The 25122-nt window shown below is 42.5% G+C and overlaps 1 protein-coding gene across 1 annotated transcript in view; it reads left to right on the forward strand.

Moving 5' to 3' along the window:
• Positions 1-25122, forward strand: part of macf1a (microtubule actin crosslinking factor 1a) — a 261734-nt gene that overhangs the window by 199562 nt on the left and 37050 nt on the right. Inside the window, exons 65-66 of the mRNA XM_084739932.1 lie at positions 23127-23288; positions 24048-24218. Coding sequence (XP_084596058.1) covers positions 23127-23288; positions 24048-24218 — 333 coding nt within the window. The remainder of the gene's footprint in view (positions 1-23126; positions 23289-24047; positions 24219-25122) is intronic.

A 25122-nucleotide genomic window follows, 5' to 3' on the forward strand; every position in this document is an offset into this window, starting at 1 on the left:
TAAACTCTTGATACAATGGGGAAGTAACAATATATCAGATATATTAATTAAATCAATTTAAAAAAAAAGTCACACTACCAGACCGTGATGACATCTACCATGAAATTACATGGTTAATTATTTTATTTTTCTGTTCATATTTTATTTTATATATGGACTGCAACTGACTGCTGCATTGTTTTTGGTTTCCAGTTGTCTTTTTAGCATAGTTTTATCATACCTCGAATTACATCCATACTGATACACATTTTATGCCATTGAAAACCCATCTGGAGTGAAAAATGTGCTTTCCATTTATCATTCAGAATATATTCGTAAATATATGTTAAGGATGTACTGGATTATAGGCCAAACATCGGTAGCAATAATCACCTTGTTGACAGCAATCAGTTCATCTGCACATAAGATGACATCCACTGATGTTGTGTCACTTCAGTTTTGAGCTGATTAAATGTTGCATCAGTTATTTGTGGTCGGACTAAGACAACAGTAGCTACTCAGCTGCTGTTTTGGAGAAGAAGCCATCGACTGGGCACAACTCTTTATTTTTAATATTGAAAATTCCTTTGTTTCCCTGACACAAAAGGAGGATAAATAACAATAAAAAGTAAATAAAATCTGTACTGGCTGACTGCCGAATTGTTATTTTAAATATCTGTATCAGCCCAGAATTTTACAACGCAGTGCATCCCTGGTTTATTTAAATCCTCAAAACCACAAAACTAACAGCTAGAACACGTGAAACAAAATAGAAAAGAAGCTGATAAAAAAAATAAATACTGCTGGAGTACATAAAGTTCAAGTTCTTGTCCTGCCCATTTAAACTGTATTAATGAGTGTCAGCAGGACCCAGAATCACAAGTTAACTTATTAGCTGTTAGCCGCCATGTTGACTAGCCTAATCCAAACTCAAAGGTTGTACGCAGTCAGAGGAGTTCAGTGTGTCAGAACCCAGTAACCCTCCCATGACTCCCCAGCTAATCCAAATCATACGTCATCTGGGCGACGGCGCTATTTACTGGCCTCTGGATTTTCCTGGCCTGCTTTCTGTCTCTCTGTTCTCCTTCTGTCTTCATATTCATGTGTGTTATTCAAGTATGTTGCATGACTCTTATTTCTGTTCGTGTGTTCGTCTAGTCTCTCTAAAGGGCTGATTTGATCACGCTAACATAATTTCTCTAATCATATAATCTGATTCATCCGGCCGAACTTTTCCTGTAGCCTGCTGGCACACACACAAATAAATTCAGGCGGACACACACATTTGTCACCTCTCTGAAATGAGTGCTTGTTTTGACTTTGGAAGGTATGATCTATATATGTCTGTTAGTGTGTGTGTGTGTGTGTGTGTGTGTGTGTGTGTGTGTGTGTGTGTGTGTGTAATGTCTTAGCCTTTCCACTCTCAGGTCCTGTATTGTTTCAGCTGTTGTGAATTAGAAAGGCATGCCACGGCTCGGCCTGGCCTTCTCACTCTCCTTTTTCCTTTTTCCTTCTCTCAGTTCAGTGATATCCAATGAACTCTTTTGAGATGAGGTGGGACAAAAATAAGATATATAAGATATATCTTATATATATTGGATAAGATGTATCCAAAAAAGACTTTTTTAGAATACAAAGACTACCTCAAACAAAATTATTTTGTAGGTCATATTTGAGAATTGCAAAGAGGGAAAAGTTTCACTTTCTTAATACATTCTTTCATGTATGTATGTATGTAGTAGTCTCAAGTCTCAAAAGACTTTAAATTCATTGTTTATCACATAAATTACATTATATCTCAAGGAGTAGTATAAATATGTCAAAACATAAACAGACTCTAATCATGAATATCATATTAGTGACATGGATGAGAGCAAAAAAACTGAGTGAAACAAACTGATGTTGTGAATCATATTGAATAGGGATACACAGTAAATGCTAAATAATTAAAAATAAATAAATACTAAATTATTTATTTCTTAGACAGGGATGATACATGTATGCATTGTTACATTTAAGTTAAAAAATGCAACTGGCACAATGTACACAGGACTTCTAATCCTAGCTAATTTGCAATCCTTGTCCCTAGTTAGGCTTTTAAGGAATAAAACACAAGATACAACACTCTAAAACAGGCATGGAAACAAACAATAAAGCAGACATGGAAAACAACCACTGCAAACACTAATAAAACAACAATGACTGAAAACAAACCACTATAACCATAAATGACACAACAGTAACTGAGAACGTTTTGTGACATCCCCTTAGATATATTTCATAATATATATTTTTAACACATAATGAAAATACTGACAAAGACTTTTGGTGCTGCATTGTGCTGTAGAGGTGTAAGATCCCGTTGAGCAGGAGAGTCAGGTGGATGTGTGGGAGGTGGAGGAGGCTCAAAGATAAAGAGAAGATGAGGTTTTTGTGTGTGTGAGAAAAAAGAGAGATGACCTCCAGCACTGACCTCTCAGCAGGCAGCCTCACAGGTGTTGTTTGGTGTGTGTGTGTGGGAGGGAGAGAACGAGAATGTCACTGAAAGAAAGAAGAGAGGATATTTTTACCGCACTAAAACTTGTGTAAAACACCGCAGAGAATTGACCTCCAGAGTGTTTATAATGTGGAAAGTCCTTCCTGCATTAATCGCACATGGACATTAAACTCCATCTGTAACATAGACTGCCAGCTGAATGAAAACACAACCCCTCACACACTCCAGAAAGCCAGGCTAGGGAAAGTGTGAAGTTTTTATTTGCCTCAAAGAATGCACGTGTGTGAGTGTGTGCTCACATGCAGACTAACTTGCTGTTAAATTGAAAAGCTCACAAGCAGTTGCCCACCTGCACACGCCCGCACACACATAGCAAATCAGCCAGAAAATCTGCAAAGTCTGAAACTACCATTATGGCCGGCAGTGGCGTGTGTTGATGATTGACAGGCGTGTTTATTGAAGTTACAGTATTGAGGTGGTGGAGGTGCATGCCTTATTTGCTTAGAGGTGTATGTGTGCGTGCATCTGTGTCTTTGTTTGACTTTTGGTGTGTGCGTGTGTGTGTATGTGTGTATGTGTGCTGGGTCCAGGTCTCTTTGTGTCCGTCTCTCTGCCTGTGGAAGGTTGAGAACAATAAATGCTTTCACACACACATACACACACAGGCAGGTGAAATGCTCTCCTAGTTAATATAAAACTACCCCAGAGAGTTGGAAAGAAAGAGGGTGGTTTTTAGGAGAGTAAAAGCACAGAGAAAGCGAAATGGCAGCTACATTTTTCCTGCTGCCAGGTTACCACAGAGGGGGACGGATGGAGTGATTGAAAAACAAGACGTTGAGGAGGAAAATGACATTAAATGACATGTTTTGCAGAGATGGATTATGGATTTACTTTGGCTCGGGAGGGAGGGAGAAATAAAAGGAGCGAGACAGAGAAAAGTATATTTTCCTGTCGACAGGTGTTCCCCCATGAGCAAATAAATGACCCAGAAAAGTCAATAATACATACTTTGTGCCCTCCACCTGTGTTTGTGTTTATGTCACTTAGCTTCACTAAGTGGTTTCAAGCCTCCAGACACAGACGATGGCAGTGTGAGACTTTTAACTTAGGCAAAACCACAACAGCATTATGTGTGAATAAGAGGCCATTTAGTGGACGCTGTGATCCAAAGTGCTACACAGCATCGGGGCAGTAAAGTTTTGCTTCACAGAATGACCCCCAGGGAAAATTAAAGCCCTAATCCTCTCGTCCCTTCACTCCTCTCTCAACACCCTCCCTCCTCTCCTTTCCGTCAGTGCTGTGACTCTTTAACCAGCCGTGACGACTGAGGAATGAATGAAAATTATGGGAGAGGAGGGGGGTAGGGGTAGATCAGCAGAGGAATCAAGTTTAATCTTAAACAGATCATGGGGGGTCATGGGTGGAGGCATGTCAATAGTCAGAGGAAGAATGGGTAGAGTAAATTAGCAAATTAAATCAGCTTAATGTGTTTATCAGTTTCTCTTTGTCCTTTATGCCTCCTTTACTCTTCAATATATTTTCATTCTTTTCCCCACTGCCCGTCCTCCCATCTCTCCTGGTAGCTGGCCCACATCTGTGAATGCTTGGGTTTAAATCTTGTTGTGGTCTGTGTAGAGGGGATTGTCAGTTAGCCGTGGGTCACGCGAGAGTTTGTGAGCTCCGCATGTGTGCGTGTGGGTGTGTGTAGCAAACCAGCGACAAACCCCTTTTGTTTCTATGAAGACGTTTGCCTTGGACGCGGCAATGACAGCTGCAGCGCAACTGACAGAGAGGGGGTGGGTGGTTGGAGAGGGGGAGGGAAGGGGGGCTGGCAGTTAAAAAGAAAGAGTGGAGTATTTAGCATATTTGACATGCAGGCCACGGGCTGCTCTGTGCAACAGTTGAGAAAGAGAGAGCTCCTCTTGTGAGTATTGGAAATGTACATCGAGGCAGAGGAGAAAGAAAAAGAAGGAAAGCAGGCGTGTTTTGGTTCAGATCAGCCGAGCTCTGCCAGACTGCTTTAAACAAACAGACGTGCTGAAAAAGGAGGGCAAAAGAGAGAACAAGAAGAAGAGGGAGGAGGAGGAGGAGGAGGAACACCACAACTGGCTCTGAGCAGCCTCTAACTTTGGATAACAAGAGAAAAACAAAGTGGCTTAAAGTTCCCTGCCTCTCCTCTGGAGCTGCAGGTTGCCACATTTGCTGGTATCCCCCTTCTGACTAACTGGGTGGCTGTTCAGAGGTTTTGTGTGGCATCCTGAAGAAACAGACAGCACCCCCCCCTCCTCTCCTGTTTTTTGTGCGCAACCCCTTTTCCTCCCGGCCCCTCGGTCTCTGACACACACATACACACACACTCCCCAGCCGGATTGGGTTTCAGTGAAGGCGCAGACGGGAATGCACAAGTGGAGTCTGTGAATATCACAGACTTTTGTGTGTCTATATCTTTTCCATATTTATTTTTTACACCGGCAGCTCTTTTGCTACTACAGACTCTACTTCAGCATGAAAAAAGGATTGCTGCTCAACTGGAAACCTGTGAAAACTCTGCCAAAGGAGTAAATAATGGAGTGAATAAGAACGGACTGGACTCACTTCCTTCTCTGCCTACAGCCTGGACAATTGCTTAGGGAGAAAAAAGACAGCTCATTACTGATAAGCCTCTTTCTCTCCCGTCGGCTACCAGTCCCGCCCCCTCTCTCCCTACCTCCATCCCTCCCTCCTTTCTGCTTTCTTTCTTTTTCTTTGACTCTGTATCATTTCACTCTGAGGACAGTGTTTTTGTGCTCTGAACGGGGGGAGGCGGCTTGCCCCCGGAGAATTAAGAGTGGATTACAAAGCTGTGATGAATGTAGCCATGAATGTAGCCATCTCACATCTCTCTTTCTCTCAGTGCACCAAATCTGGCAACAGTGGCAGGGAGAGCAAGTGAGATACTGTATTAGAAGCCTTCATCTGGGTTATATTACATTATATTAAAGCATTTTAATCCATTCCTTTTTTTAAATTTTCTTCCTGGGTTTATTTGGAAACAGTTTTAATGGCAGAATGTTGCTTGCTGCTCAGCGTGGGATAATAAGCCGCATCCCAACATTCAGCTGATATTTTTTGGTAACGAGCAAAATCCTCCTCTGCACAACTCTCTTTCTCTCTGGCTCCACGCCCCCTCCTAGTACCCTGCCTCCCTCTCTATCGCTACTTAACTCCCCCACGCCTCTCTCTCTTTTTCTCTCCCTGTCTCGTGTGTTTCTTTTCTTTTTTTCGGGAGAGAGGAAACCAGCATGATTGGAGCACTTCCTGTGTTTTAATACCAATGCAGGAAACAGAACAAACGGAGCTGAATTCAAACACAAACAGCGAGAGAGCAGCAGGGAGGGAGGTAGGGAGAGAGCGAGAGGAGACATGTGAGTGAGTGAGAGAGGAGACGAGGGGGGAGCAGCAAGAGAGCGAGAGCGAGAGTGAGAGGAAAAGAGGGAGATTTTTTTAGCAGCTGCAAACCATTTCAGCTGTGTAGTGGCCTGAGAACAGAGACTGGGAGTGAAAGAAAGAGAGAGCAAAGCTTGGGAGCCCACACGTCTCAGAGAGAAAGAAAAGAAAGGAAAAAGAGAGAAGAGGAACTGGGATTGCGTGGCACTTTGTTTCATTTTCAGTACGGACTACAGGAGCAGGAGAAAGAAGACGGCAAAGAAAGAGCGAGAGGGAAGGGAGCGTGTCCTGGGATTGTCTGCTGGTGAAGAGAGAGCAAGACGCTGCCTGCAAAGCAAAGCTTGGACTGGAGCTGGGAGGGCTGTCTGGGTCTTTGCCCTCTGGATACAGTCCCACGACTCACTGCTCTGCCCTGCTCGCCTGCCTGCTTGCCTGGCTGGTCCAGGATCCAGCCCCCCAGCCCCCCTTTTCTATCTACCCCCAGATGCCCTCTTTCACTCCAGCCTCACCCCCTCCAAGAAACTGCCTGCTTTCGATCTACTGTATCACCTCTCCCCTGGAGCTGTGGATGATCTGAGGATGAGAGAGAGAAAGAAAGCAAGATAAAAGAAAAAGAATTGAAACATTGACAGGGATTTCTTCATGCACAAGCAGACTGCTTTTCTCTTTGTTCTGGATTTAGGATTTTCTTCAAATCGTAGACTGTTGTATGGATGACGGGGTGGATTTTCTAGCACTAATGACGTTACAGTGTTGATGAGATGTCTTAGACAAAATTAGGGGTTTGTCCCCCAGGCACAAAGCCCTGATTCTTTGTGATGGAACCAGAGGACAGAAAAGCTGTGGACTGCTTGAACACTCACCGGACCACAAAGTGGCAGTGACTTGGTAAAGGGATTTCTATTTTCATATTTTTCTCGAGTTGCCTCAGAAAGCTCTAAAGGATAGACATTTTCTATATTTTTGTGTCTTTCATTGACTGGATTTCATATTCGTATTAATTTTCCCTGCAAGGAACATTCTTTGACAAAGGAAGATAAAAGTGAAACAAATCCATGGAGTATTGTACTTTCCTATTCATTGCACCCCACGCAGCCTTTCTTTTATATAACAGAAGAGTGGGTTTTCTCACCTTAAAAGGAGACTTTTACACTTCCCTGCCTGCCTCTCACTGAGACTGGTGAAGTTGTCCAAGCCCTCTCTGCCTTTTCCTGTTGTGCCACAGAGAGGAGTGGAGACCGGAGAGGAAGGAGCACGAGCTTAGTGAGACTAAAAAGGGGTCAAGGAATGAGTTGCTGTACATGAATATGGAGGAGAGAGCTGCACTCTGTGTTTCAGACAGCAAAACAAAGGGGTGTTATCTGCATGGTCCTCACCTCACCTTGGACTTTGTACTTCTCGGAGAGGAGGAGGATGACTGTTTCTTTCCCTTCCTCTCTCTGTTCATCCCTCCACCTCTCCCTCATTCCTAACAGTCTTCAAATAAACAGGGCTGGTGATTAATATGGTGCCGAGGGGGAGGGTTGTCTCTCTCACTCCTTTGCTGATGCCACACAGCATCTCAGAAAGACCAAGGAAATGCACTCCTGTTGAAGTGACATAGACAAGAACACAGTATACACCAGTGGAGTGAGACTCTGGATGATAAGATTTTGAATATTTTTTAGAATGTGAAGCCTGAAGGATTTGTTAAATGCAGCCAAATGGACTGTGTGATTTTGTGGATTGTTGGATTGGGGACAATCGAAGGTAAAGGAATTCATTTTCCACAAAGATCCCTTTTTTGTGAACTGTTTTTTAGTCAGTTTGCCACACCTCCACCTTAAACAATAGGGTTTCTCTGGCAGTCCATCAGAAGTGAGAAGTACAGAATGGGGAAGCCCCTGAGCCGTCCGGACTGCCTGAGGCAGAACCCTCGCTGCCTTGGAAAAGGTGATGAGGATGAGGCGTACATTGAGGATTGCTATGTCCCCCAGCGATCCATATATGATACTATGCGCATCAATGAACAGATTGACCAAGGGACCAAACTGTGTCAACCTTCACGGAGCACTCTAGGCTCTGGTGGGGAGGTGAGAGGAGAGGGGAGTACACTATCCAGCAATGGCACCATTGGAGCTGATTTAGGTGGTGTTTTTGTCTCCAGGAGTGCAGACAATGCTGGTGGAGTGAAGAAACTGGATGAAAGAGTGATCTTTGATGCCTTAAAGCTAACTGGTGATGCTCAGATAATGTCACCACCAGTTGGCATTGTAGGTTCAGGTTTGCCTATTGCCCCGTCCTCATCTGGCTCTGGTGGGGTAGCTGCAGTGGCCAAGAGGCGGCATCAAGGTGGTGATAAGAGGGACAATCCGAACCGCCGCTCTTGGAAAGCCTTTATGCCCCCAAGTTATCCAGAGTTTGCTGAGAGACTTGAGTTCTCATCTGCTGAAGGAGCAGAGAAGCGTCTGTCAGGAGCAGGGATCCCTCTCTCTCCTCTACAGGCCGTTCCTTCTAACCTCCCCCCAGCCACCCCTACCTCATCAACTCCCACCTTACCTCCTTACACACCCTCCCCTCTATCATCAGCTCCCCACACTCCTCCTGTGTCCTCCTCGCCTACTTTGACACCCACAGTTAGCCCTGTGCCTCCTCTGCAGCAGCATCCTCTCAGCAGGCAGAAGCAGGTTCATCCTGTGCTGCAGAAGCAACACAAACAGACTCATGTGGTGCCATCGCCTTCCAAAGAACAGTCACCTGCATTTGGTCAGACTCGGGCACCCCAGGGTTCTGGAAATACACCACAGCATAGCCCCAGTCCATCCAGACAGGTAGATAAAAAAGCTGAGGGGCACAGACGGACTCCTAGCTCTTCTAAAGCTGGAATTAGGCAGATCCCAGAGGAACCTGTTGAGTCAGTTAAGACCTCAGACTCAGAGAGGGACTCTCCTCTTTTGGACCTGGACCAGGGGGACAATGCTCCTCTCATCCCCCCAAAACCAGTCTTCTGCCCTCCTACCAAGGCCCGCACCTGGCCCCGCAGTATAACAACAGGAAAAAGAACACAGGTTGGCCTGAGACACAACTTCCCTGTACTTCCCCCTTTGCCTCCCTTATTGGGTGAGGATAACAACACAGATGAGGAGTCACTTTATCTACTAGACCCCCCATCTCCATTCCTGAAGGAGGAGGAGGGGTTAATATACGGAGGCCTTCCTCTTTCCCCCTGTCTCAGTCAGGAGGGAGGTGATGAGGGGCTGCTTGGTTGGGGTGCTCAGGGCAGCGAGCTTAGAGAACGCACAGCCTCCGAGCTCAAATTTGAGGAGGACGAACGCAGGATACTCGAGGAGCTCGAAGAGCAGGAGCAGGAAGAATGCAGGAAAATGATTGAGGAGGAGGAGGCTTGGAAAAAAGAAAAGGATAAAGCAGAGGAGGAGAGAGCTCAAAGAGAAGAAAGAGAGTGGGAGGCAGTTCTTAAATTAGAGAATAGGGAGATAATTGACCAGTCTTGGGACAGGGAAACACTGGAATCAGAGGGATGGAGTTTAACAGGCTCTTCTGGACATTGGCCTGTATTGACTCCTCCCATAGGGTTTGGAGGCCCTGGTGTGCCCAGTGCTTCACCTTGCCCCAGCTCTGGGGCTGAGTCAGATGACCTCTTCCTAGAGCTGGAGAGGCAGTGTCAAGAGGACGAAGGAGAGGAGGGAGTGGAGATGAGTGTTGACCCTGAGCCTTTTGACCCCTACACACTTCCCTGTTTAGAGGAAGAGGAAGAGGAGAGAGAGGAAGAAACAAACACTGCCTGGGTTGATTTTGAAGGAACTCTTCCTCTAGATGCAGTTAACTCTGTAGAGCCTGATAGCTTTGCACCAGGCGTAGAGACTATTATGAAAGACTCAAATTTAAATCGCTCTGAGCAGATAGAACAGATTACAAACTTTGACCTGGTGCGAGCAAAAGACTGTGAAAAGGAACATGGTTTCATTGATGAAGAATGTGATGTTGACTATAATAGGGATAAGGCAGAGGTAGAAGAAGAGGATATGAGTTACCCATCAGACTCTGCTCTTGGTCAACAACTGGAGTCAGACTCCAGTGGGGTCCACATGTCCCAACCAGACAGAACTGGCATTAGTGACCTTACTCAGACAGACTGTGAACAGGAGAGACCCACACGGACTGAAACAGACCCAGATAGTGGTGCATCATCAGATCGTGATGGCGAGGACTGTGAAGAGAGAGCCTCCTCTCCATCTCGAAGCCCTCTGAACCCTTACGCTGAGGAGGTGGCATGTGTGGAGGAGGAGATTGAGCAGGATGAGGGAGAATTGAAAGAGGAAGAGGAGTTAGGAACAGAGTGGGATGTGTATGACCAATCTGAGCCAAGTTTGGACAGTAGCGAGGGAGTTCTCATGGATCACTCCCTTGAGCCTCTGCACACAGTTGAAAAAGAAATCGACAATGAATGTATACAGGATGTTGACTTTCAAGCTTCCTGTCAAGAGGATTCAGTCCCCTCAGAGACTAGCAAACATGCTGTGGCAATAAGTTGTGACACAGAAGGGACCTGCTTTGTTTCAGAGACTTTTGTTGTTCCTGCAGATGTGCTCTCAGAACTGGACATGCCTACACAAGATCCAGATCTGGGAAGTACAGTGGAAGTGACAGCTAGCACCCCAAAATCAGACTCTGTTCCTCTTGTACACGCTGAACAAACAGACTCTGCACCCTTTTCCTCTTTACCTCAGTCACCGTCTAAATCTGACTCTTGCGGTGCAGGGTTGAACACTAAAGACTCAGAGGCCTTTGTGATATCAGATAGTTTTGTTTACCTGGCTGTTTCTGTGCCTCCCCAGTACCCCAGTGACTGTCCCCCGTCTCCACTTGAGGGCTCCATTCCCCCAAGTCCTGTCCCCAAGCCTCCCTGTTGCCCAGACACAGAGGAGGATGGAGCTTTCCTTTCCCCTGACAGCTTTGTTTACATGGCAGCACCTGAACGGCCTCAACCTGGGCCCTCAGATGTCTCCTCAGCCTGTGAGGACACTCAGGAGCTGGACTTGGACTCATACTCTGAAGGGACCCAGTCTGGGATGGATGGGGTAGAGTTTGTCCTTGGCTCTATGACAGGGGACAGTGACTGGGAATCAGACGGCTCTGCTCTGGACTTTCCTCCACTCATGTCCACAGACCAGGCTTGGGACCAACTTGAGCCAGGTCTGCTACAGAGCCTATTTACACAGACAGAGACAGCCCAGGTTCTGGCCTGTAGGCCCCAGGGAGACGGGTCCCAGACAGGGGCCACAGCTTGTCCCACAGACCCCCTCTTAGAACCAGGAAGGAGTTCTAAAGCAGAGAATGAATCAACAATTGGCATAGATTCAGAGGTATGTTCTCATTTTAATTCTTTAAAATTGATATAAATTATTTCCATAAAAGACTTATTATAAAACTTCATATTGGTGCTGTAAGTTGATGTACTTAGTCTAGACTATTGTGCAGTTGCTATAATTGAGTGAATTGAATATTGAAGTCTTGCTGTAACATGGGAAAAGACATAAAAGCAAGAAAAGACATAAAAGCAAGAACCTGGGAGGTGGTTTAATTTGCATTTTTATACTCATATATTCGGTCTTAAGTAGAAGCACTACTCCAGAGTGAATTGGACCAGATATAACACTTAAATGCAGTGTCCATAAATACAGTGCCAAGTAGAGAAAATGAATTAAATTTAACCACAGAGACCCTGCTTCATTTGTCTATTTAGCTTCATAAGAGAGGATTGGTAGGTGAGCAACTGCTAAGCAAAAATCTGTTTTTAACAATGAATGCATTCGATTTGGACATGTGGACACAGAGGCATAGCATGGAAAAAGATTTGGGTCAGGTAGCTGAGCGTTGAGTATAACTGATGTAGACATAGCATGGAAAATGTATGTGGGGGGGACAGGGGTGAAGTTATGTAGATGCCATAATTAGCTAGTTGTGTTTGAGTAGTAGGGGCTTTAAATGATTGCAATATGATGCTCAGAAGGGGGTTTGCTACTTAGGGGAAACTACCCTCAGGGTCGCTCACTGTGTGTGTTTGTGTGTGTGTGCGTGCATATGGCGTGTGTTTGGGTGGGGGTCAGTGCTAATCTACAGTGCATGCACATATTTGAGATTGATCACATGTTTATTTGTGTGAAGCTTAAAGAGCAGTGTGTGCCTGCGGCCTACTTACAATGCTGATCTCAAGTGCAGAGTTTACACCATTTATCTCAAGGGCACACTGTTGTTGTGTTTACACTGTCTGTACAGAATGCTGTGTTTCCATAGAAAGTCATGGGTGCTGGGCGTATCCCAGCTGTGTATGCACACAAAGTGATACATGCCAAAGTTTTGCTTCTAGTTTAAATAATTTGTGAGAAAGGCCAGTGTTTGTATATGGAGCAGGACTTCTGGATTGCTTTCACAGTTTGGGTTGATTTGGTTTCTGAGAATGTAATCACTGTCACAGTATACACAGTGTTACTGTTGTGTACAGACATGGATTTGAAATGGATATTCTATAAGTGCTGCAAGATTAGCTTGGCATGGAACTGACACAGGACTGTCAGTCGTGACTGTCTCAGACTAGTCTCTCTGCATTCATCTGCATTCAGACTTCAACTTGTTTTGTTTGCGTAGTGTCACTCCTCTCCCATCTCCCTCTGTGCGTTCTGCATGTAAAGGTGTGTGTATATGTAGAGTGTATTTCAATGTGACAGTGTGTTTGACAGGCTGTCGTGCTTTCTAGGAGCTCTGCTATGACTCAGTGTCTGGCCCAGATATGCCTGATCTGAACCCTGATTTTGTTGCTCATAGACTCTGAATTAAGCTATTTTTTGCAGTCTGCCCATTATCATGCTAGTTGGCAGGAAGGTTCCTTTGAAATTTGAAACATGCAGAATTATTGAGTGATCTTGGAAATTCCATGTACCTTTCTCTACCAAAATCTAACCAAATGACCTTTCCATTAATGGATCGATCAATGAAATTTATGAAGAAGTCTAAACTATTTTTAACATTAAATAAACACAGTGACCCCATTGTTGATTGATCTCTGTTATACTCTCAATTAATCGATTAGATGTTTGGTGTACATAGTGTCATAAAATATTATAAAATGTCCATCAGTGTTTCCCACAGCCCAGGTTTATGTCCTCAAATATCCACAACCCAAAGATATTCAGCTTCAACTGTGATAGAGAAATATAGAAACCAGAAAACGTTCACATTTAAGAAGCTGGAATTAGAGAATTTAATTTTTTTGATAACCAGTTATCAAAATAGATGGTGATTCATTTAATAGTTGACAACTAATCAGTCAATTGATGAATTGTGGCAGCTCTTACACCTGATCCTATGCTTGCGTTGCAAACAAGTAGTCCTCTTTTATTACATTGTCATTATCATTAGGTACAAGTTTCCTACTCTGACCTGTCACAAATCATTTACTCTACCCTCTGTGAGTGCATTAGTATATTTGACTGTATGTGTGCTTGTCAGAATTTGTGTATGTGTGTTTGTTTATGTGGGTGTGTAACTTATTTTTGTGTCTTTATATACTATCAGTCCATGTCTGTTTTGTCTCTTTGCAGTCACGGACTCTCTGGCTTCAGTTTAATGTAATCAGATGTCGAGTCCACTCAGGCTCAAATCTAACTCGGAGAATTACAGCTACACAGAGTGCCGTTGTGCAGATGATCTGTAACAACATCATGCTAGATAAGAGAGAAAAAGCATATGATAGTCAGAAAGAGAACCGTTTCAGAGGAAATCAGAAAACTGGGGTTCATTTTGTAATGCCAACCAGTAGTTAGATTTCTATTTCCCAGGTCAGACACAGAAGAAACTTTAAAGTCTTGTAACACTCACAAGATAAAAGTTTTTTAACAGCTCAAAGGCTACAGAGTTGCTTCTGTTGCACTGAGGGTATTTCTAGACACGATACTTGGCTCCAATTAAAAGTTTTGTCCCAAAAGGAGAAGACTAGCATTTAATAATGCACACTTTATCTAAGAAAATTATTTAAAAGTCACTGTAGTGATTCTAAAGCTTGGTATGCATATCAATACCACTGTGTTACCACAGAAACACTGAGCCCTTTATTTACCTTTTTTGTGATGAATGATGGATGGCTATTTAGAAATTTAATTCTCTAGCTTTTGTTCACATTTCTGAAAGGTGACACATGCACTTTTGGTGTGTTATGAAATCCCCTTTATTCTGCCGTGCTCCCTCTCCTCAACTGACTCTCAATCTCTCCCTCTCAAACGTCCCTCTGCTCCCCTTCTTCTCCTCCGTGCTTGGATGGTTTTGCTGAGGAGATAAGGAGGTGAGAGGTAAATACTGTGGCTCTCTGTGAGGGGAGCTGCCTCTGCCAACATGGCTACACAAATAGTGTGTGAAGTTGTCTGGGGAATATAAACCTAGATATCAGATAAGAATGTGCCAGGGCTAACACTGGAGCTGTGGGCTGGACGCTGGTTCTGCGTTATGTTTCTGTCTGTCGTGCACTGACCTGTCTCCCATTTCATTCCATCTCTTTCTGTCTGCGTCTTTTATGTCTTTACTTGTCTCAACTGCACTAGATTTTTCTCACATCGATCTCTTTTCTGCTCTCAGTTTGTCTTTGTATCTACACTAAAACAAACACCAGGCAATTTTCACATTAAATTGCTGTTAAAAATTCATTGAAAAAGGGACTGTGTGAAGACAGGAAAGATAGACGCACTGAGTTTAGGAAGACAAAAGACGTAGACACAAAAAGAGTTATGAGAGGCGACAGAGAGATTGGGTGGTGGTGGAGGAAGCTATTGTTTGCATGGGGGAGCACCTTTTAGCGCTACATGGGGCCTTAGTACAATGATAAGAGAGCAGCGCTGGCAGGCACACACAAGCAGAAGGTCTTTGGATTAATATGGAGCTAATTTTAAGGCACATTGTATGCATGTGTGCCCCACAAACGGACAGACAGATGGACCAGCTTTGCATCCTTTTTGATGAATTGGGACAAGGAAATGCACAGTGCAGACAGACTGACTGATGGCAGCTTATACACAGATTTAGAGACAGGCAGCTCTGAAATCACATGTTTCATTCATAACCCATTAGCATGTGTTGCTTGTTGTTGCTGTCTGCAGATACAAGATTTATAGTGTCCTCAAAAACCCTTACATTTTTATAAATTATCTTAATGTATGTTCATTCATTCATTGCATAGGATTTTAAAGGAAAAAGCAGCACTGTTTATGTGACTGTCCAATCAATGTTGATGGTAAATGTAGTCAATTAAAGCTATAAATTCCTCAGTATCTATTATTCTGATAACGAAATTATAGCCAATAAATATTGACTATAATTATATATGTTTTGACTGGATTGTGTCAGTTTAAGTTTTTAGGCAAAATGCTCAAGAGAAGTATGTTTGTGAAGTTTTTGTGATGTACTTTATTTGAAGAGTCAGAACTGTTCTTATTTTGTGTTGTAATAGTGATGTCAGTTAGTCGGTCAGAGTTGTGGAATATTAAATCGTCTGTATTTGCTCACTACATCTTAGCCTGTCTTACCCTCAGGTGTACATAAACAACAGTTTACATGAACAAAAATATGACATTATCACTGATCTGTATCAGCCATGAGAAGCAGGTAGTTTTCGGTATCTGCTGAAAAAAATCCATATCATACATCCCTCTTAGTGATGCACAAATGGATGTGCATCCAGATGTGCTAGTCTGCATAAATCATCCACATGCTACTCTCCTGAATATATTATTTTTTGCCCAATTTGCACCCTCACTTCTATCTCTCTCTGTACACACCTTACTTCCTGCGCGCAACCCATCCTCTGTTAATCAAAATGTTCATTTTTATGACCCAGGCTGACTTAACCGTGGTGTTCTCCTGCTTGTGGAGCCGTGCTGGTAGTGCCTACATAATGCTTTTGCCTATGTTGCTGTGTATCCCCACTATAGGTATTATTGAAATAGTTCTTTCTTAACACCAACTACATCACTGAATACAGGAAGAAAACAGTTTTGCAACAGGAGAGCTCAGCTTTCTTTGCAGCATTTGTGTGCAGTCCAAACAGATTTGGACTTCATTGCCATTTTTGTTCAATAACATATGTTTTACTGGAAGTAGACTTCGTTTGCCAGTTTTATGTCTCATTTTTGTTTTTGAAATCAACTCTGACGCAGTAAAAAATAAGATCTGCTGCAACTTTTAGTTTCTGAAATCTGCATATAGCCCAATTTTTGTTCCAAAACATTTTCAGTACAAGATGGAATAGTACGAACAAATGGTGCTGAAAAAGATGAGGCATTGAAAGACAGATGTTGAAGCAGAGAGATGCACAAACAGGCACAGAGAGAACCAGGTGGCTCCAGGTCCACGGCTTGCACATTTGTGCTTTGATTGATGTGATAATTCTGGTACTGAACAACCGCCTCCGGGATAAACCTGCGAACGATGGAGAGAGAAGGAGGGGGACGTGTTCAGGACCACAGAAAAGCATGAAAGCAAATGCAGGAACACATTGATCTCCCACTGGAACTGAACGTAGATGTGCTTAAAATGTAAAAAGTAGATCAAATATTTGAAGCGTTTTTCCATGATTTTACATATTTTTGTCTCTGTGTATCACTTCCCTTCTCTCATAGTGATATCAGCAAGATGACAAAGCTCTTAAAAATGGAAGAATACCTCCGGTCTCCTCTCTTTGTCTGTCTCACAGGGTGATTATTAGCAGCATAGTGATTGCATGAATGAAGGAAATGTGTGCATTCAAAAAATTGCTTTCCAAAAAAGAGAAAAAGAATAGCTAGTGGGACAAAAAGGGCAAGAAGAATTAAGTGAACTTTGAGCCAACATGCTTTGAATGCAGGCCACATTTGCATCAGATTTGTATCTGTTTGTTGATGTTCAAATAAGGTCACTGGTTTCAAATTATTAACCCATTAACCCCTTCATCCCTGTGTCGCAGATGGGTCAATCCATGGCTCAGAGCAAAGCCTTTTCTGGCAAAAATGTTTTCCCCCCATCGAGTTTAGTTTGGAAACAGATTTCTGCCCTTTCCTTCCTCCCCTCATTCCTCATTCCATTAAAAGAGAAAGGAGGGAGTGAGGAAGGATGAGAGTTGAAAGCCAGGAAGAGAGGAGGCAGGAATAGACAGAGAGGGATGTGGGGTTAAAGGGAAACCATGCGATAGCAGTGCTGTTGCTGGCTACCATGTTGCTTTCAAGAGAAATACTTCACCCCTGGTACAGGATACTCAGACTGTTCAGTTTTTCCCTCTGGTTTTCTATTTATTGCTCATATACACCAGCTCCCATTATGCTTTAATAGTTCCTGTCTTTCTTCTGCTTGTCTGTTTTTAATCTCATACTAGTTTTATTTCACCGTCTCTTCAGTCGAACTGTAACTTTAGAGGTAAGACTTAAAATCTGCACACATTTTTCATATGATCACTTGCTCTTTTTTATGAAGTCGACGGATGACATCTTTATGGAAATCAGTTATGAAGGGAAAGGAAGATGAAAGGAGAGTTCAGAGACCAACTTTAAAGCCTCTGATAACAAGTTGGAATACTCTGTGCAGCTGAGCATCATACTGCATGCTCTCAGTTTACTAAGCATATTCTCTTTTTTCCTTATATTTGCTATATTTTTGCAGCAGTAACAGTAGCAGTCAGTGGAAAGCTGCCATGTTTTTATGTGCTGTCATTAATTATTCTACGTGTTCCTCATCTGTCTCGATTAAGAAATCGATTATCCCAGAGTGATGTTTTGGACACACGCCATCAACACAGCTATTCCTCTCCTCAGCATCATTAGTTTGACAAATGATGGCTAAGTGTAGGACATCCACACATATGTTCATGTACAGTAGACATACACTCACACAATCAGTTCTTAGACTAACAAAAAAAAGAAACCCTAATATCTAACACTGACTCCAAAGTCAGGTTAAGTTAAAGGTTTTCATTATTTTTCACTCTTGAACTTTGAGCTCAGTGAGAATATTTACGTGATTATTCGGATGATGAGTTTTATTGGCTTTAATGTCATCCTGTCTGCATGTCTGTTGTCACACAGAAGTATCACAGTCATGTGCTTTCACACTTGTGCACAGTATTTGACCTGATTTCCAACCAGTGAGAAAGCCGTTCATACATGACCACAGAAGTCATTTTAAGTGGTCATGCTGCAGTTGGAAAATGGTGATATCACAAACTTCTGAGCACCAATCAGACATTTGAATGAAAATCTGATCAAATGACACCCACACAGTCCTGATGCAAATTAGATGAGGTTTTGACTGTTAAACACCTAAGAAGTAAAAAAAAAAAAAAAAAAAAAATCAAATTACTCTAATTCAGCAATGAAAAGTTCATAATTTCAGACAATTGTTTCTATGAGTTTACTGCATTTTTATAGTTTCTTTAATAAATTAAATTGATAAATAAAAAGACAGAAAGCAAATGATGCAAACCAAACACAAATGCAGGAAGAAAGGGGAAAAAATAAATTGGGGAATTAAGTAGGGAAGGGGAGCATTGTCTTTAAGATAGATCTGAGAGTATATAAGGATGTTTTTGTAACTCAGTCATGAATATTTACAGTTGAAGATTTTAAAGATTTTAAACCAAGAAGCATAAAGCAGCTGTAATTACTGTAACATTTATTTCCATAATCAAGTAATCTGCTGATCATATTTTCAATTGAATAATTGGTTTGGTCTGTAAAAAGTCGTCACCTTTGATCAGCAAAATGTTCAGAAGTCTTGCCTTAAAAATGATGAATGCCGTAAATTTTCAAAACAATTGCTGATGATCAACTAATTTAATAAAAATAGCAACTATATGGCAAAGTCAGATGTTGTCCTCGTATCCAACCAAATGTGTGATGGGTTGGATGTTTGTCCTCATTTGCTTCTCTGCTTTAAGCAGACATTTCTATCTATAAACTAATTTCTTTTTGATCTTCATCTGTCACCGCACCTGTTTTTGAATGCTGTTCTGAAAATGTTTTTATTGAACTGTCACGGTGTGAGCGAGATTTCCCGAATGTAACTGACAGCCAAGGTTTTATCCTATGATTCGGGCACAAATCACTGAAAAGTAGACAAAAATCTGTTGCAGTTGTTTGATAAACAGGGAAAATATGTGTGAGTTCTTTCATCCTGCTTGAATTTCAGCAGTCTCTCAAACCGATCTTTATTTGATGAGACATATCAATGCAAACAGTGTTTAGCCAGTATCAGCATCTCACGTCCGTTCCCAGTCTTAGTCAGATCTACTTTTTTTATCTCCCGTCCACACTGAACTGCTGAAGAGCAGTCCAGATGGAGAGACAGAGTGGGCTGAAGCTGTGGCAGGGGGGAGCAAAAGGGAAGACACGACGAGGCAGAGAGATGAGTGATCAGGAGGAAGAGGAGGCGGCGGAGGAGGAAGGATGACAAGTATGGTGGTGATAGTTCAGTCAGCTCAGTTTAGAGTGTGTGCGTGTGTTGCTGCGTGCTGGCTGAGGTAGAGAAGAATGACAAGTATGTGGGACATTTTCCAGAGCCCTGGTTCAGTGGAGTCAACCACTCTGAGCTGGTGAGGGGAGAGAAAGAGCAGAGAGGACGGCTGCAAGAGAAAGAGGGAGAGAAAACACAGAGAGAGTGACAGAAGAAGAGGGAGTAGGGAACACACAAACCTATAACACATTTATATACACCCCAGTGTATGTTTAGATGATGAATGGGTGTACTTTCCCTGTTTTTTCCTTTTCTGTCCCCCTCTATCTGTGACACACACACACACAGACACACACCAGGATAAGGCAGGGTGGAGTGGGTCATGGCTACAGTCATTGTTGTTCTGGCCGACAGACTTCCTGTTCCAAGCAGCCATGACGCCCATCACCACAACACAGCTGCATCCAAAGTGGACAGGAACACACACACACACACACACACACACACATACATACATACACACACAAACTGTTCATTCATATTTAATCATGCACAGATTCATACCTGTAGAACACTTAATCATTTCTTTTCACACACATAATTACTCGTATGTGTGCACAATACACAAACTTGCACAAACACGCACAGATTAGGAACTATACACACACGTGCGCACGCACAGTCTTGGCGTGGAGAACCTGTAGTTTGATGCCATATTTAAACCAGATGAGCAGAAACCTGTAAACCCTTTGATTATGACCCACTGCAGAGACTCAGCAACACGTTCCAGCTCAACCACTTCCAGCCGATACACACGACCAGCTCAGTATTTTGTCTGCAGGTCTGTAAACATCCCCGACACGTCATGAATCCAAATCAAAGGCTTTCAAGCTTATAAATGCACGTGAATGTTTTCTGAATAGTAATGAATGAAAGGCACAAATTAAAAAACCTGTCATTTCAACTTGAATTGTTGTTTGGCTTCATCCTGCCTTGTTCATTTGAAATCATCCAAGAATCATCACAGTGGGACCTCAGGCATTCGCATTCTATTCTCAAAGGTGCAGTAAGTGATTCTGGAGAAAGACGATTGATTGTTGATTGTTGATTCTTGTTTCCAGGTTGTGAAATACATATTTTTTGGAAATGAGAGTCAAGAATCCACCATCTTACAGACCTGTGATCAGCCAGAGTCTCCCATTACAGGCTAGATTTTTAGAGGAGGAGCAGAAGTCTAGTTTTCTTTCTGACCATTTTAATTACATCATGCTTTAAGATTATTAGAGCTGCAATGATTTATTGATTTGTTGTCATCCACTAATTAAGTGCCAACAATTTTGATAATCGATTAATGGGTTCGAGTATTTTTTTAAGAAATTATATAAAAAATGATATCACAATATTTTAGAGTATTCTGAGATAGAGATATTCTTCCGTGGTTTATTGTACATCTAGTCTTTTGTAACCAAACCACTTCCACAGTACTGAAGTCGCCTCCCTTTTTGGAACTAACTCCTCCACTGTAATATTACCATTATCACAATATTTTTTTATCATGAAAAAACATCCAGGTCCCCTTTCAGATCCACTGCTTGTCTGTTATCTGTCTGTTTATTGAAGGATTAGGGGAATCTGAAGGAACATTGCGTCACAAAAACATCTTTTAGGTGTTACGTTGAAAATGTGGGAACAACCATTACTTGTTCAGATGTTTTCATTTCGGTTGTATTCGGTCCCGTAGTGTGCAGCGGTTTGTTATTATTTGACTATTGGACACCCACGACTGTTGTAGCCTCTTCCAGGCCATTGTGGTATTTCACTGAAACCCAAACCTACATTTTCCCTCTCCCTCACTTTTAACTGCACCCCCTTCAGTATTGTCACACCAGCTATTTTCCCCCAGGCATGGATTTACCAAAAATCTGTTGTGTGTGTGTCTTGGATGTGCACATCTGGTTATCTGTGTGTGTGTCTCTGTCTCTTTGTGTGGCCATTGGGGTTTGGCTGCCACAGCATTATAAACCACCAGGCTTAATTCTCCTTCTGTGGGCCCATTCTGGATGTCAGGACTTCTCAAACACCCCCCTCTCCCTCCCGAATTACTGCCCTGGACCCCCGTTTGAAAGGATTTTGTCCCAGAGGCGACCAAATAAAAGAATTTCATTGGTGATGGTTTGCAGTGGTCCCAGTGGTCAGGGAGTTGGTGGAATACCGTGAAATTGTGAAAGTTGTTTTGTGGATTTGGCAAATTGTTGGATAAAGCAGCATGGTTTACAGGAATTTAGCAGAATGTACTTTTTTTTCTCACATTTATGAGCCTTTTGGTTTTGGTTGTTTTTCCTCCACAGTACAGCTAACTGTAGGGAAACCCAGACTGTTTATCTCTTAAGAAAAACAACATTAATAAACCACATGCAAACATTTTATAGATCAAGGATGTGCTCAAAATTGTAAAATGCCAAATTGCAATTATGAAAAAATATACAGTTCTATAATGGAGCATGATGGGGTCTTTGAATTGAATTTAGTGTGGTACTGTTTTAGAGATGCAGCTTAATTGATCACTAAACTCTTTAGTCTGTAATGTCACGAAACGCTTTTTTAGAACATTGTAGAACACAAATATATTAAATCTACAATGGTATATAAAATAGAGAAAAGTAGCAAATTCCTATATTTGTAAAGCTGTGACTGGTGGATGTGTAGTATTTTTGCATAACAAATGACTAATGATTAAGTAATTGTAGTTGTAGACAGGCTGCAACTAACGATTATTTTCATTGACGATTAATCAGTCAATCATTTTCTTGATTAATCGATTAGTAAAGATTCACATTTAAGAAGCTGAAATCACAGAAGTTTGATTTTTTTTCGTTGATAAATCTCTGCATCTCAAGATAGTCTTTTGAGTGGAAATACAATTAAATACTCTACTTTTCTTGGGACCTCTGTAATCTCACCAGTGACCCCAGGTGGACCCTGGACTGCTGCGGTCTGTGTGTGTTTGGATACAGTAGTGGCTCAGATTTACTATGACAGAGGAGCTCTATTGCCTGTGGCTCAGTCCCTTTCGTCCAGGGAAGTCAAGTCTGGTTGTCTTTAGTGTCGGTTGGCTGCCTCTATTGTCATCACAAGATGGCTCCAGCCCTCCACTGTGACGTGTGTGTGTGTGAGTAATGTGGCCAGACAGGCAAAGTTGTGTGTGTATCTGCTATAATTGTGTGTGTGTTAGTGTAGGTCTGTGTGAATTTGAGTGTGTGATAAAGTGAAGGTTGTGTGCACTCATGCAAGTGTGTTAGTGTACTCTACAATGTGTATGTGTGTGTTGTCGACTCAGCCTTTTCCAGGCAGCCCCTTACTCGTCTAACCCTCTAATCCCCGTAATCCCCCATCTCCCCCTCCTCTTTTTTCCTCCTCCCACCACCCTGATTTCTCCTGTTCCCTTCCTGCCTTCCACTCCTCTCTTATCTCTCCACATCCCTCTGTCTGTCTGTCTGTCTGTCTGTCTGTCTGTCTGTCTGTCTGTCTGTCTGACTGTCTTTCCTCTCCTAACACCCAGTCACTTCTATATACGCATAATGTGGCAAATTTCACTTCCATTTGTTGTCATAGACATTGAATGCACAGTAATTTCTGACCTCTGACTTGACTTCCTCTGCTTTCACATAAACATAAAAACTTTACTTGCCTTTTTCTTTCATTCATCCGTTTATTTATGAACAAATCGATTAATGATGACCCTTTTCTCGCCTCCCCTTTCCAGGCCGTGGAGAGAGAGCAGGTGGACAGCATTCAGCCGAAGCTGCAGCATGTCAACGCAGTGGGTCAGGGTCTGATCCAGAGCGCCGCCAAACACACCGACACCCAGGCACTGGAGCATGACCTGGAGACAACCAACCTCCGATGGAACTCACTTAACAAACGGGTAAGACTCAATTTGTGTGGAATAAGGAGATCCACTGATATATGAAACACATAAGAGAAGAGTTGACTGTATTCAGAAACATGTACTACATACTCCCAGAAAACTCAGTATGTAGTACATAATGCTTTTCAAAGTAATATGCAGCATGAAGGCCTAGCTCATTTTCAGTTTTGGAAAACGGAATTAAACAATGGTATGCCTTACTGCAAACCACCGCTACTGTGTTGTGTCCCCTTGTTCTCTAAAAAACTCTAAAAAGTTCAAATTGTAGATTTTTATGATATTCTCAAAGATTAACATTTACCTAAGAGATGGGTAACACAGGCAGAAGATTGGAAGGAACAAGATAGGGTGAATATCTGAAATCTGCACAGGTGATTTCGTGCCTAAAAAATGATCAGAAGTGAATTTAGTGATAAATGGGAATATGAAAAATGTAAAAAAACAAAAAAAAAACAAAAAGTTGTCTGACTAGTTGCAGCATGTTGCATTATGGGACACAGTAGGCATCAACATTTTGGCATAATTCAGACTTTGTTTAAGTTCGCATACTGCATACTACATTTTGGAGAAATCAGTACATACAACTAGTATAGTGGGTGGTTTTGAATACAGCCATATTTCAGTGTCAAGTTTTCTGTCTTTCTGTCCTCATGTTCCTGTATGATCCTCTGAGTTGTGCCTTTTGGACTCAGACTTCTGTACAGTATTTTACATCGACTTCACTTCTCAGCTCACAACTGTCTCTCCTGTCTTCAGGTGGCAGAGCGGATTGCCCAGCTGCAAGAGGCCCTGTTGCATTGTGGGAAATTCCAGGATGCTCTGGAGCCTCTGCTAAGCTGGCTGAGTGACACAGAGGAACTGGTAGCCAATCAGAAGCCTCCGTCTGCCGAGTACCGCGTGGTCAAGGCCCAGATCCAAGAACAAAAGGTACGAGATGGATGAAGGCGCATAAAACAAAACTCCTTCACATATAAAAACACAGGTGTTAATAAATCTTTATATTTTTTTCAGAAACTGTATCAAAACAGTTCTGAGAGATGTAACACTTATACCACAGAAGAGTCTCTCTTCAGGTCATCAAGGGCACATTTTGAAATGTTTTTCACTCGAGTGCCTGCTCATATTTTCCATTCTTGGGATTTGAAGCGGTGATCATCAAGTAGAGTTGTCTGAGCTCTTAGCTGCTGCCACCCACATCCTCCTCTACTTTCTTTGAAGTATCCTGCCAGCTTCTGTCTGTAAATTAAAGTGGACTGGAATTTCACTTTCAATTTCTCTAGATTATTTATTTAAACATAACCGGGGAAAAAACAATTTTTCTGTTTATCATACGGGTTCATTTGAGACATTATTGATATTCAGATGTCCTCAGTGTCCTTCGACCACAGACAACAAACAATAGATACGTGAATGACAAGCGCACACACACAAACACACATAGACACGGTCAATGATCCGTCCGTCTGGCATCCAAACGGCCCCAGTTGACCGTCTGCCAGTCAGACTGGCATAAAAACAGACACACACACATGCATGGTGGGTTTGTATTGTTTTCAGAGACACACACACACACACACACACACACACACACTTTTCCCTGTTTATCTAGCATACACTTCCTGTGTTTGTGCACATAAGAGTGCTGCAGCCTCGGCCAGCGATCAATCACACGTGTTTACATCCGTGACGAAGAGTCGTGTCACCGATTGAATGAGAAAGAGAGAGAAAAGTGTACAGAAGTGCATTCCAGGGGCTGAACCGAACAGTTCAAAGCATACACAGAGGCTGCTGTCTGAGCAGGAAGTTTGTTCATGTATGTTTTTTATTGATT

Source organism: Lutjanus erythropterus, chromosome 16 (genome assembly GCF_056507025.1).
Source record: "Lutjanus erythropterus isolate fLutEry1 chromosome 16, fLutEry1.hap2, whole genome shotgun sequence".
In the NCBI taxonomy this organism is placed as follows: Eukaryota; Metazoa; Chordata; class Actinopteri; order Lutjaniformes; family Lutjanidae; genus Lutjanus; species Lutjanus erythropterus.